The sequence below is a fragment of the Solanum stenotomum genome, chromosome 9, assembly GCF_019186545.1.
Source record: "Solanum stenotomum isolate F172 chromosome 9, ASM1918654v1, whole genome shotgun sequence".
NCBI classification, from domain to species: Eukaryota; Viridiplantae; Streptophyta; class Magnoliopsida; order Solanales; family Solanaceae; genus Solanum; species Solanum stenotomum.
In genome coordinates this window covers 4,765,304-4,780,499 of record NC_064290.1, presented here as the reverse complement: position 1 = coordinate 4,780,499, position 15,196 = coordinate 4,765,304, and the positions used below count along the sequence as shown (strand labels likewise).

The following is a 15,196-nucleotide window of genomic DNA, read 5'->3' as shown; positions in this document are numbered from 1 at the left end:
CTCCTTTTCTAATAACTTTTTAATTTTAGTTCTCCTATTACATGTTTAAGATTAAAGATTGAAGTGCATTTTGGAAATTATAAGCTATACATCTTGTTCAATACTTTCTTTGTCCCTAATTGCTTGTCCGCTTTTGAATTGTCAGACATATTAAGAAAACAATGATTGTCATAGTGAGTTTACCATTTACTCCTATTAATTATGAAGTAGATGAATTAAAAATTAAAAATTTTCAAGAAGTTTTATCTTTTTCAAAATTAATTAATCGAGAGTATAATAGATAAAAAGATAAATAAAAATTGTCATTTCTTGATTTATCAAAATAGACAAGTAATTAGAGACATATGGAGTATTATTTTTATACTTAATAAACTATGACATACCTTCAAAAGTTTATTTATTACTCCTTCCGTTCAATAATAGTCAACAATAGTTATCTACTTTATGAAATTAATAGATAATTTTACATTTAGTTCTTAATTTACTTTTATCATTAATTATAGTCATTTATCTATTATATTTTTCAAGACATTGAATTTATTATATTCAAAGAATGATATAGTAAAATTACCATTTTATTTATAGTTTTCTTTAAAAATGTACAAAATCAATAGTGGACAAGTATTATTCACATTCTAATACACCATATTCATTAAGTACTAATTATATTCTAATATACCCATTCATTAAATACAACAAACCAAACATAGACAAAAAATAATACCAACATCACTAATCTTGCATTACTAATACATCTTATTCACTACTATCTCTGTCACAATTTATATGATTTACTTTTTTTTTAGTCAGTCTCAAAAGAATGACACGTTTTTATATTAAGTAACAATTTAATTTTAAAATTTTAATTTTATTCTTAATAAAATAATTTGTAGTCACACTAACATCTATCATTTATTTTAGATCACAAATTTCAAAAAAATTATTTCTTAAACTCTATGTCAAGTTAAACTAACTCATATAAAATAAGACAAAGATAATACTATTTTATACACGCTTTCATACAACCCCCTGATGTATTAGAATAAGGGTCCTACAAATTTCAATTTGGTGACCATTTGATCTACCACAGTTAAGAACCCTTGTGATATATATTAATTATTAATTTCTTTTGATATTATAATTTGTTATCTTATATTAGTTAAAAATCTACAGTAGTTCAATATCTTAGAATTTAAGGTCAAATAATTTTACAAGTTTCACATTTGCAATAGTAGTAACTCATAATGATTGTTTAATGCTTGTTTGGAGAGCGTAAATCAATAGTATTGAATTTAATTCAATATTTAATCTGAAATCTAGTTATTATCAGTTTGTTAATAGAAAAATGTACAAGCTTCCCTCTAAACACATACCTTTTATGTTTTTTTTTTCTCTCTTTCATTTTTATTTAGACCCTTGTACTATTTATATCTATAATAAATACTTACAAAATTTTTTGGTCATTTGATGTAATTTACCCAAATAAGTTTATAAGATAACCATTTAATCAACTTTTATCGCTCTAAGATCAAGGGACTATAACTTTTCTGTTTTCAACCTCGTTGTCAAATTCATATTATATCTTTTATTTGAGCTATTTAATGATTGAGCTTAAAAAGTAAAATAAAGAAGGGCCCTACCAGATTCGATGCAGTGAAATGTTCTACCACTAAGCTAAGGACAATTGTTATATATATTAATATTTAATTTCTTTCGATATAATAATTTACTATCTCTTATTGATTAAAGGTCTAAAATAGTCCACTATTTCGAATTTAAGGTCAAAATGATTCTACAACTTTCACATGAATAATCCATAATGATTGATAAAGTAGTGTATATTCAGGTCGAAACCTAATTTTGTAAGTTTGTTAATGGAGAAAATTGTACAATCTTTTCTCTAAGCACACATATTTATATTTTTTTTCTCTTCCATTCTTACTTAGACCCCCACTACTTCTATTTATAATAAATTTCACTTTCAGGAATTTCCTATTGAATTGATGTAATTTAGTGTTTAATCAACTCTTTCCTTGCGCTAAGATTATGGGGTAAAAACTTATCATTTTTAATCTAGTGGTATATTTCAATGTGCCTATTTAATGATTGAGCTTAAAAAGTAAAATAAAAAAGAGTCCTATCAGATTTGAACTGGTGACCTTTTGATTTGCAGTCAAACCTACAACTAAGCTAAGGACCCTTGTTATATATATATATTGATATTTAATTTCTTTCGACACAATAATTTACTATCTCTTATTGATTAAAGGTTAAAATAGTCCACTATTTTGAATTTAAGGTCAAAATGATCCTATAACTTTCACATGAATAATCGATAATGATTGATAAAGTAGTGTATATTCAAGTCAAAACCTAACTTTGTAAGTTTGTTAATAGAGAAAATTAAACAACTTTCTCTCTAAACACACATATTTTTATTTTTCTCTTTCATTCTTACTCAAACCCCCGTACTACTTCTATTTTGTAGTACATTTCACTTTTAGGACCTTACTGTTCAATTGATGTAATTTACCAAAATAAGCGCATAAGATAACTATTTAATCAACTATTTCCTTGCTCTAAGATCATGGGGACTTCTCATTTTTAATCTAGGAGAAACGCCATGAAGTCACCACTGAAGTTGTCCCAAATTTTCAAAAAGATACCTTAATTATGCGGGTGTCCTATTACCCCACAAAAGTAATAAATATCGTTGTAAAGAGACCATTTTGACCCATTTTCTCACCAATCCAAGAGGTCTAATAGGAGAGTGATGCACATCCCCTTTTAATGAATTAATTTAAATATTAATAAAGTGCAAACCCAAAACTAAAATATTGGCACATCTTTGCTTGTAAATGACGCTCTTGCTACTTTCAATTTGTGGGTTTCTTCAGAACCTTTTCAATTGATGATTTCAATTTCTTGGGAGCTGATTTGCCTCCGGCTGCTAAAATAAGCTTTCGCTTTTTGGAATCATCCATTTTTGCCTCTATTGTTATGAAGAGTTGAGCTTCTTTAAGTTTTGGAGATTGGGATTTTGCTAGGATTTAATTTGTGGCATTTTTTCATAATGAAATAATGCTCCAGACTCACTCATCTCATGGAACGAAATTTTAATAAACACCAGAAGCTTTTAGAAATGAGAAAAAACATTTTTTTTTTACTTTGACCACTAAATTTGCACTGAAAGTAAGTCTTCATGCTTGCATCGCATCAAACACAACATCGAATCATTCTCGTCATTACAAATATGATTCAAGATTTGTATTTGACATTATAGGAATGTTTTTCCTCAAAATCTAATCACAAAAGATAACTTGATTTCTCAATTTTCAAAGAAATTAAACCTTGACGACCGAAAATTAACAAGAAGTTAGAAAGTTCTTATCTTTTTGGGTTGATTTCATTCAAGAAAAAAGATAAAAAAAATTTCGAGCTTAAACCTTCAACCATGGGATCTTTTTGAAAGAATTGGGGAAGATGGAGTATTTTAAAAAAAGCAATTAAATAATAGAGAAGGAAATGACACGTGGCGCCTTTTAATTTGTTTTTGAAAAAAAATATTACATCCACGCGCATTAATGGTCTCTTTACAACGATATTTAATACTTTTGTGGAGTAATAGAACGTCCGCATAGTTAAGGTGTCTTTTTGAAAATTTAGGATAACTTCAGGTGTCACTTTATGTCTTTTCTCTTAATCTAGTTGTATCTTTCACATGATGCTATTTAATGACTTATGATGCTATTTAATGACTGAGCTCAAAAAGTGGTACAAAAAAGGGCCCTACCAGGTTCGAACCGGTGATCTCTTGATCTGGAGTCAAATGCTCTACCACTGAGCTAAGGACCCTTGTTATATATATTGATTTTTAATTTCTTTGGATATAATAATTTACTATCTATTATNTAAGATAACCATTTAATCAACTTTTATCGCTCTAAGATCAAGGGACTATAACTTTTCTGTTTTCAACCTCGTTGTCAAATTCATATTATATCTTTTATTTGAGCTATTTAATGATTGAGCTTAAAAAGTAAAATAAAGAAGGGCCCTACCAGATTTGAACTGGTGACCTCTTGATCTGTAGTCAAATGCTCTACCACTGAGCTAAGGACCCTTGTTATATATATTAATATTTAATTTCTTTCGATATGATGATTTACTATCTCTTATTGATTAAAGGTCTAAAATAGTCCACTATTTCAAATTTAAGGTCAAAATGATTCTATAACTTTCACATGAATAATCCATAATGATTGATAGAGTAGTGTATATTCAGGTCGAAACCTAATTTTGTAAGTTTGTTAATAGAGAAAATTGTACAATCTTCTCTCTAAACACACATATTTATATTTTTTTCTCTTCCATTCTTACTTAGACCCCCCACTACTTCTATTTATAATAAATTTCACTTTCAGGAATTTCCTATTCAATTGATGTAATTTAGTGTTTAATCAACTCTTTCCTTGCTCTAAGATCATGGGGCAAAAACTTCTCATTTTTAATCTAATGGTATCTTTCACATGAGCCTATTTAATGATTGAGCTTAAAAAGTAAAATAAAAAAGAGTCCTATCAGGTTCGAACTGGTGACCTCTTGCATCTGCAGTCAAATACCCTACAACTAAGCTAAGGACCCTTGTTAGATATATTGATATTTAATTTCTTTCGTCACAATAATTTACTATCTCTTATTGATCAAAAGGTTAAAATAGTCCACTATTTTGAATTTAAGGTCAAAATGATTCTATAACTTTCACATGAATAATCGATAATGATTGATAAAGTAGTGTATATTCAGGTCAAAACCTAACTTTGTAAGTTTGTTAATAGAGAAAATTGCACAATTTTCTCTCTAAACACACATATTTTTATTTTTCTCTTTCATTCTTACTCAAACCCCGTACTACTTCTATTTTATAGTACATTTCACTTTTAGGAATTTACTGTTCAGTTGATGTAATTTACCAAAATAAGCGTATAAGATAACTATTTAATCAACTATTTCCTTGCTCTAAGATAATGGGGACTTCTCATTTTTGATATTGGAGAAAAGCCATGAAGTCACCACTGAAGTTGTCCCAAATTTTCAAAAAGATACCTTAATTATGCGGGTGTCGTATTACCCCACAAAAGTAATAAATATCGTTGTAAAGAGACAATTTTGATCCATTTTCTCACCAATCCAAGAATTTTAATAGGAGAGTGATGCACACCCCCTTTTAATGAATTAATTTAAATATTAATAAAGTGCAAACCCAAAACTAAAAGATTGGCACATCTTTGCTTGTAAATGACGCTCTTGTTGCTTTCAATTTATGGGTTTCTTCAAAATCTTTTCAATTAATGATTTCAATTTCTTGGGAGCTGATTTACCTCCGGATGCTAAAGCAAGCTTTCGCTTTTTGGAATCGTCCATTTTTGCCTCTATTGTTATGAAGAGTTGAGCTTCTTTAAGTTTTGGGGGTTGGCATTTTGCTAGGGTTTAATTTGTGGCATTTTTTTTGATAATGAAATAATGCTCCAGACTCACTCATCTCATGGAATGAAATTTTAATAAACACTAGAAGCTTTTAGAAATGAGAAAAAACATAATTTTTTTTTTACTTTGACCACTAAATTTGCACTAAAAGTAAGTCTTCATGTTTGCATTGCATCACACACAACATCAAATCGTTCTCGTCATTATAAATATGATTCAAGATTTGTATTTGACATTATAGGAATGTTTTTCCTCAAAATCTAATCACAAAAGATAACTTGATTTCTCAATTTTCAAAGAAATTAAACCTTGACGACCGAAAATTAACAAGAAGTTAGAAAGTTCTTATCTTTTTGGGTTGATTTCATTCAAGAAAGAAGATTATTTTTTTTTCGAGTTTAAACCTTCAACCATGGGATCTTTTTGAAAGAATTGGGGAAGATGGAGTATTTTAAAAAAAGCAATTAAATAATAGAGAAGGAAATGACACGTGGCGCCTTTTAATTTGTTTTTGAAAAAAAATATTACATCCACGCGCATTAATGGTCTCTTTACAACGATATTTAATACTTTTGTGGAGTAATAGAACGTCCGCATAGTTAAGGTGTCTTTTTGAAAATTTAGGATAACTTCAGGTGTCACTTTATGTCTTTTCTCTTAATCTAGTTGTATCTTTCACATGATGCTATTTAATGACTTATGATGCTATTTAATGACTGAGCTCAAAAAGTGGTACAAAAAAGGGCCCTACCAGGTTCGAACCGGTGATCTCTTGATCTGGAGTCAAATGCTCTACCACTGAGCTAAGGACCCTTGTTATATATATTGATTTTTAATTTCTTTGGATATAATAATTTACTATCTATTATTGATTTAATGTCTAAAATAGTCCACTATTTTGAATTTAAGGGCAAAATGATCATATAACTTTTACATGAATAATTCATAATGATTGATAAAGTAGAGTATATTCAGGTCGAAATCTAACTTTGTAATTAATAGAGAAAATTGTACAATCTTCTCTCTAGACACACATTTTTTTAATTTTTTTCTCTTCCATTTTTACTCAGTCCAGTCCCCTGTACTACTTCTATTTATAGTACATTTCACCTTCAGGAATTTTCTGTTCAATTAATGTAATTTTCCAAAATAAGCGTTATAATATAACTATTATAATCAACTCTTTCCTAACTCTAAGATATGGGGCTAAAACTTCTCATTTTTAACATAGTTGTTTCTTTCACATGAGGCAATTTTGTGAGTAAGATAAAAAAGTGATGCAAAAAAAGGCCCTACCAGGTTCGAACTGGTGACCTCTTGATCTGCAATCAAATGTTGTACCTATGAGCTAAGGACCCTTGTTATATATATTGATATTTAATTTCTTTCTATATGAAAATTTACTATCTCTTATTGATTAAAGGTTTAAAATAGTTCACTATTTCGAATATAAAGTCAAAATGTTTATATTACTTTCACATGAATAATGAACATAATGATTAATAAAGTAGTGTATATTCAGGTCAAAATCTAACTTTGTAAGTTTGTTAATAGAGAAAATTGTACAATCTTCTCTTTAAACACACATATTTTTATTTTTTTTCTCTTTCATTTTTACTCAGACCCCATACTACTTATATTTATAGTACATTTCACTTTCAGGAATTTTCTGTTCAATTGATGTAATTTATCAAAATAAGCGTATAATATAACTATTTAATCAACTCTTTCCTTGCTCTAAGATCATGCGGTTAAAACTTCTCATTTTAACCTAATTGTTTCTTTTACATAAGGCTATTTAATGACTAGGCTCGAAAAATGGTACAAAAAAAGGCCCTATCAAATTCGAACTGGTGACCTCTTGATCTGCAGTCAAATGCTCTACCACTAAGGACCCATGTTATATATATTAATTATTAATTTCTTTTGATTTAATAATATAGTTTCTTATATTGATTAAAAGTCTAAAATAGCCCATTATTTTGAATTTAATCTCGAAATGATCTTATAACTTTCACATGTGTATCAATAATGATTGATAAAATTGTATCCACTTCCCTCCAAACACATACTTTTTTTTTTCTCTTACATTCTTACTTAGACCCTCACACTACTTATGCTTATAATAAATTTTACTTGCAGAAATATCCTGGTTATTTAATATAATTTTCCCAAACAAATTTATGAGATAGTCATTTAATTAATTTTTTCATCCTTCTATGATCATGAGGCTAGAACTTCTCTTTTTTCAACCTTGTTATCAAGTTTATGATGATCTTTTACTTAAGATTATTTAAAGAGATTAGATCTTTAAATTTCAAGGAATAGAAAATAAGAAAGAAATATTACTTCCTTTAAAGTGTATTTGTAAAATTAACCTTTTATTGAATATTCTTTAGAAAAAACTTGTATTTATAGTTGATAGACTATTCCAAAATGAATTAGAAGAGGTAAAGAAAAACAAAAAAAGATGGGGGTGGGGGCGTTCGGGGGTGAGGAAGGAAAGATATGATGAAAATAGAAAAAAAAAAAAGAAATGAATTTGTATTTAGTGAAAAGATAAATATGTTAAACTACTGAGAGATAAATAAATATAAATTTATGGTATTTTATCTTGAAAAATTAATTTTTTGCCTTTTGAAATAATTAAAAAAATTGTAGATTATTTTCAATTATAAAAAAAATTGTTTGTGTTGTTAAACAAATTAACACTATTAGTGGTACTTGTTTCGTTCGAACACAAGCTATGCTAATATTATTTCTTATTGTATGTTTGATTTGTTACATATATTACATAATATCTAATTTTCTTTTATTTCTTTGCAAATAAATCTTCCATCTTGTTTAATAGAAAAATGATTTGAAGGACCCAATGGATCAAATTTATCATTTTCATTGTTTTATATTGTAATAACTAATCATCATATTATTATTCCAACCTCAAGATAATTTATCACGATATCAATTACTATAATCCTAACAAAAGCAACGGCAAAACTAGAATTTTAATTTGAAAAAGTTTTTATTAAGGTGCCAAAAACCAATTAATTTGGTCCCACTTACTTTTTTAAAACTTTCAAATCTCCCACATTCTTGTCTCTATGTCACATCTTTAGATTCTCTACCAAAAAAACAACCCAAAATTTCAAAAAAATAAAATTAAAAAAAAACTCTTCCCTCCCTTGTTTAAAAAAATAAGCACCCACCTGAATTTTACAGATTAAAAAAATAAACAAATTTCAAATCCTTCCCTCCAAAATTTTAGTCCTTCTTCAAAATCCCATATCTATAAATTACTTCTTCAAATACTTTGTTTTTTACATCTGAAAAAATGGAGGTGTTAGCTATTATTACTGAATTTGATAATAAGGAGAATATCTCACCTTTCTCTGTACAAAAATTGACCCCAAATTCTTCAAAATTGAAATTTTGCAAGAGAAAATTCAGGAGGCCTTTGAAAGATATCACCAATTCAGTTGCATTTGCTAGATTTCAGAGATCTGATTCTTTTTCTTCTCAAGAGATTGTTCGTCGAAAGCGAAAAGAAATTGATGAGAATGTTGATTCATTGCAGAAGCAGCATTGTTCGAAGATGCTTAGAACAGATTTCAGATAGTTCAAATTTTTTTTCAAATAAATATATTAAATTCAATTGTTTTTTTTTTGTTGAAGAAACTATTTGCTCTCTGTTAATTAATGTTCTGAATTAAACGAATTGCACCAACAAAATAAATTCCCAAAATGTATTTTTTTCATATGTGGTTTGATATATGCATTGGGAAATAATTAAATTCGGATTTGTGTATTGGAGAGCACATTTTTGGGGCGGTGCTTTCAGTTAAGTGTAAAGGAATTTCAACCATCTTATTATATCTGGTTAAATTTCTAAAACGATTGTTATATTGTCAATGAGTCTTGCTATATTTCTTATGGAAAAGATATGTTTGATTTGGAATGAGCGAAGGGATCTCAATCATCCCGTACACTTTAATTAGTATGAAAAGGGCCCCACTTAGCTTTTGTTTATTGATTGACTTCATGTTGATTGTTACATTTATCTATATAATTAGTAGTTAGTGCTAGTGAGTAGTGTATTAGTGACATAACCTTATTAATAAGACCAAAAACCAGGCCAGTAAACGGGATTATGCACCTAGATTTTGTAAATTGTGTTTGCAACTTTTCAATTTGACTTTGTCAAAGTGTTTAATGAGTTTTGTATTTGATTAAAAACAAGTAATTAACAAGATACGTAAATCTTGCTTTGAAACATGTATATGACTTAAGCTTCTAATTGCCTTTAGTGGAGTGTGACTAAAATAATATAATTAGAAGAATGAGACTTAAAACAGAGAAAGAACATTGTTTTGGTTTGATATTTGAACAAAGTTTTAAATCGCACTATATTAAAAGTATCTTTGGACTGACTTAGTTAACAACTGGTTTCAGAGTCAATGATTCGACCATACAATTATGAAAATGGTGAAGTGATAGTATAATATTCGGTTTACTATATACCTTTAGAGTAGCTTGAAGATGTGCACACACAAGAAGAAACTAGCTAGCTCCGAGTTTCGGTGGGGCCAAAAATGCTCGGTCTTGTAGTTGGAACACAATAATCTCGGAATAAATTTGTGGATTGTAGTGATGGGCCACGTGAAATTTAGTGTGAGAAGGAGATTTTTGGGTGTGCGAACAAAGTTTCATATTAATAGTTGAAAAAACTAGAAAAGAGCATTTAAGTTGTTTGGATACCCCTAATGGTATGAAAGTGAGCCTTTTTAAGGGAAACCATGGAGGGACCCAGACTAGACAATATCACACTATATCAAGAATATCTAAATATTGAATTTGTTAGTATTATCTTATTATATGCTAATATACAAGAATAGAATGAACGAGGTACATAGGTTTACACCTTTACTTTATCTCTTTCATCTTGGTATTATAGCAGACAAAGCTCTTGAGATCGAATCTCACCCGTCATTCATATAAAAATGAATTTTCACGTGTTTGACCCATAAAAAAAAGCAGGATAGTCACTAACCAAAAATAAAAAGTGGAATATGACAAATCAAATTGATTGTCACAGACCACTTGCAAAACTAAAGATAGACAACTTTTATGAACTATAAAAATAACTTATGTTAGGACAAATAGAAGTCGACTCTTGGATGCCTCACAAAGGAATGTTAAGACAACAAATTAAAAGTTATATTTCAATAAATCTTTTCCAAATAACAAACTCTGAACAAGTGGCCAAATAAATATAAGAAAAATATTTTTTGTCTATATATATGTATGTTGAAAACTAGGCTACATCTATGTTTCAAGTATTTATCATCAATTAGGACAATGTACATGGGGAAATTTTATGTATTTCTAATTGTTGTGCTTATTATGGTGCAATGTTCAAATATTGCTCGTCCTATGGAGCAAAAAAGAAGTTTAACTGAACCTTTTCTCGTATATTTCGAGAGGAAAAAAGCCCTCGAGGTACATTATTATGACGGATATAAAAGCAAATTACAAAGAAGATACAAACCAACGCGACGAAGTCCTTGAGGACCTGATCCCAAACATCATTAATCCATGAATGAGTTGTTGTCATTGAAGGGAAAATAAGAACTTTGTATCATTTTTATTTGTGTTAGATGGATATGCAATGGTGTTGATACTTGCATTTTCACCTTGTTTTCTTCACAAGTAGTAGTAAGAGAAATATATTAATAGTTGAAAGACCATAGTATGATATTTTCACGATACAATTTCCCATAGAATCAGAGATCAATTCTCACTTAATGCATTTTTTTTCGTGATGTATTCATATTCTAAAAAATCTTTAGATTCTCCTCTGTATGTTATATATATGATACNATTGAAGGGAAAATAAGAACTTTGTATCATTTTTATTTGTGTTAGATGGATATGCAATGGTGTTGATACTTGCATTTTCACCTTGTTTTCTTCACAAGTATTAGTAAGAGTAATATATTAAGAGTTAAAAAGGCCATAGTATGATATTTTCACAAGACAATTTCCCACAGAATAAGAGATCAATTCTCACTTAATGCATTTTTTTCGTGATGTATTCATATTCTAAAAAATCGTTAGATTCTCCTCTGTATATTATATAGATGATATGATCCTCGAAAGAATGTTTGATGGTTTAAATAACTTTAGCCTGACTACAATCTTGTGTTTGATTTAAATCCATATGGTTCTTTTTTCTTGAATATAAAATCCATAAACATAGCAGGTAAGGCCGTGTACAGTAAACTCTTGTAATCCGATCTTTCCTCAAATCAAGTGCATAAAATTGTAGCTCCTAAATGCACACAAGCTTAATACTTTCCAGTACTCTTTGGCTGGTGCTGCATGAGGAACACTACTTCACTGTCAAGAATTTCAATATTCCCTAAATATTTCTCTAATCATGGAGATAAAATCAAGCATCAAAGGCTCATTCAGTTACTTCAAGAACCAAATTGGATTCAATCTCTCGACGCAACTAAGGCTCTTCACGCACTCACAATCACAATGGGGCAACACCCAACTCAACCCTTTTTGGCGAATAACACTATCATGTTCAAGTACTCTGTATTCGGTGATATCCGCATTGCACGCAAGGTGTTTGATAATATGTCCAAGAGAAATGTTGCGTCATATAATACAATGATTAGTGGTTATAGTCGGAATGGAAGTTTATTAGAGGCTTGGAAGTTGTTTTCTGAGATGAGGGGTTGTGGATATGAGCCGACTCAGTTTAGTTTTGGTGGGGTTTTGGGTTGCGAGTGTTTGGATGTTATTCAAGGATTTCAGTTGCAAGCGTTGGCTGAAAAATTGGGGCTGTTTTTCGTTGATGCTGTAACAGGGACTGCATTATTGGGTTTACTTGGAAGGAAAGGATGGTTAGATGAAGCTATGCAGGTTTTCGACGAAATGCCTAAAAGGAATTTGGTGACTTTGAATTGTATGATATCCTTGTTTGGACAGTATGAATGTGTTGAGGAGTCAATGATGGTGTTAAGGAGGTTATTAAGGAGTGGAATGGCTCCTTCTGAGAGCACTTTCGTGGGCATATTGGTCGGTTTTGTTGGGGAACTTGATTTTATATTAGGGGAACTAGTACATGGGTTGGTAGTGAAAAATGGACTGGATTTTTCTGTTTCAGTGAATAATTCATTGATTAACATGTATGCGAAATGCTCTGACATACATAAGACGGAGAAAATGTTTGAAGATGTTCCTGTTAAGGATGTTGTGTCGTGGAATACAATGGTTGGTGCAATGGCGAAGATTGAAAGAGCAGATAGGGCATTGGTTGTTTTTAGGAAAATGTGTGTAAGTGGCTTATTGCCTAATGATACGAGTTATGTGAGTGCCCTAAGTTGCTGCACTAGCCAGCAGTTTCGATTGCTTGGGGAGTCCATCCATGCGAAAGTAATCCAGAAAAAGTTTGAATCTGATGTATATGTCGGTAGTGCTTTACTTGACTTTTATGTTAAATGTGATAGATTGGATGATGCCCGTGTTTGCTTTGATGAAATATCAGAGAAGAATGTGGTTACTTGGAATACGTTGATGCTGGGTTACTCGAGTAAAGGTTCTTCTTATGCTATTTCGCTGCTTCAACAAATGATTCACTCGGGTTGTCTTCCAACTGAGTTTTCCTTTTCTATTGCTGTGAAATCGTCAGGAATATTAGAGGTACTTCAGCTCCATTCTTTGTCCATAAAAATGGGTTACATTGATAATGATTATGTCTCTAGCAGTCTCATTTCTTCATATGCAAAAACTAGTTCAGTTGATGATGCCCTAAGGTTTGTCACTACCAATGACATGCCACTTCCTGTTGTTGCATCCAATATGATCGCAAATATTTATAACAGAAATGGACAATTCGACAAGACTCAAGAGTTGTTTTCTGACCTTGAAAATCCAGATACTATATCTTGGAATATTTTGATTGCAGCCTGTTCTAGAAATGGTGATTATGAAGAAGTTTTTGAACTTCTTGAACACATGCGGATGGCTAGAGTATCTCCTGATAGATACACATATGTTAGCCTGTTTAGTGTGTGCACCAAGCTTTGTAACCTTGGTCTAGGTAGCTCACTTCATGGCCTCATTACAAAGACTGATTTTAAGCGTTGTGACACATTTGTCTGCAATATCATGATTGACATGTATGGCAAATGCGGGAGCCTTGCAAGTTCAATCAAGATTTTCAATGAAATGACGACTAAAAATGTGATCACATGGACATCCATTGTTTCAGCCCTTGGACTGCACGGTTATGCATTAGAGGCATTGGAGAAATTCAAGGAGATGGATATGACCGGGATTAAACCTGATAAGGTTGCTTTCCTATCCGTGCTTTCAGCATGTAGGCACGTTGGATTAGTGAAAGAGGGGATGGAATTGTTTGGGCAGATGAAAGGAAAATATGGGGTAGAACCAGATATGGATCACTATCTTATTGCAGTGGACTTGTTGGCTAGGTATGGCTATTTGACAGACGCCGAGCAGTTAATCACTGGGATGCCTTTCCCTCCAAATGCTCTAATATGGCGCATTTTTTTGGAAGGCTGCAAGAAAAAGAGAAGCATAGACGACACTCTCGCTCTTGCTTCATAAAATATGTGTGATGCAGAGTACTACTAATGAAAGTAATGATCATGTTGCTTGGTGGAGCTTATTTATTGTTTTCTCCCAACAACATATGAACAAACAGGAAACTGGTGTCTTGATAACATGATGTTGCCTCAACCGGTTCCAAGGTCGATGGATTATCAAGGTATGAGTTAGTTCCTTGATTATTACTGATGCAGTTGTTGTTTCTTCTGATGGAAAACTAAATTCAACATCAAATGGATGCTCTTAAGTAGAATATTGGAAGATCTTTTCATGTACTTACCTTAACAAATCTGCTTTTAGTTTTTTCCTACTGAGGTTGAATAGCTTACAGAGATCAACTTGTCCGAGCATGAATGACTAAGAAATCATCAAGTACAAACTGGTCTAAACTAATCACAAAGAAAACAGAGGAAACATGTGAGATCTAAAGAAGTCTACCATAAGTGAACAATGGAGTCCTGGGCTTTTGACCACTAAATAATGTGGTGCAGTGGATGAGTCTGCTCCCCCCTTAACTAGAGATCTCGGGTTCGAGCCCTGGATATAGAGAAATCCTTGGTAGGGAGCACTTCCCTCTCAAATGGGGCCCTACGCAACAAGAATCAAATTAGTCAGACTCCAATGCGAGGACAAAGGAGTCATGTCTTTTGTAATCCATAGGCCATTACTCTGCTTCAATTGTGAATCCATATCATCAACATAACATGATATTGTTCGATTTTTTCTTGTTGATTCTATTGATTAAGTGTTCTATCCAGTTGGAGAAATATGAGTTAGGCTTAAAGAAATGGTCTATTTGGTTTATATTTCTGATGATCTCTTTATTTGTCATCAATAAGGATTTGTAATAGAAGAAAAAAGTTAAATAGTATATATTGTGACCATAATAATCAAAACCACAGGGATGCTAATTATATTGTGGTTGACCATAATAATAATAATAATCATTATCCATCATTGCATGATCTACAATTGATACTCCAACAAAATAAAAAATTAGAGTGATCAATTCAACTCAATTGACTTTCCACACTGCCTCCTTGATGTAGATGAATTCCTACAGGTTTTA

At 30.8% G+C, this 15,196-nt stretch overlaps 1 protein-coding gene and 3 non-coding genes across 4 annotated transcripts; 1 reads left to right on the top strand and 3 right to left on the bottom strand.

The window, feature by feature from the left end:
• Nucleotides 1-3,783: 3,783 nt before the first annotated feature.
• Nucleotides 3,784-3,855, bottom strand: TRNAW-CCA (transfer RNA tryptophan (anticodon CCA)). The gene has a single exon. It is a non-coding gene; the product is annotated as a tRNA-Trp (tRNA).
• A 196-nt stretch (nucleotides 3,856-4,051) lies between these two features.
• Nucleotides 4,052-4,123, bottom strand: TRNAC-ACA (transfer RNA cysteine (anticodon ACA)). Its single transcript has one exon. It is a non-coding gene; the product is annotated as a tRNA-Cys (tRNA).
• A 2,105-nt stretch (nucleotides 4,124-6,228) lies between these two features.
• Nucleotides 6,229-6,300, bottom strand: TRNAW-CCA (transfer RNA tryptophan (anticodon CCA)). The gene has a single exon. It is a non-coding gene; the product is annotated as a tRNA-Trp (tRNA).
• Nucleotides 6,301-11,718: 5,418 nt separating this feature from the next.
• LOC125875837 (pentatricopeptide repeat-containing protein At3g58590) lies at nucleotides 11,719-14,891 on the top strand. Its single transcript, XM_049556882.1, has one exon. It carries the CDS (start codon nucleotides 11,866-11,868, stop codon nucleotides 14,125-14,127), a length of 2,262 nt encoding a protein of 753 aa, XP_049412839.1. The 5' UTR covers nucleotides 11,719-11,865; the 3' UTR covers nucleotides 14,128-14,891.
• Nucleotides 14,892-15,196: the final 305 nt, after the last annotated feature.

Bases quoted from the DNA above. Each gene is read 5' to 3' on its own strand.
- LOC125875837 (XM_049556882.1), top strand. From the start codon at position 11,866: ATGAGGAACACTACTTCACTGTCAAGAATTTCAATATTCCCTAAATAT.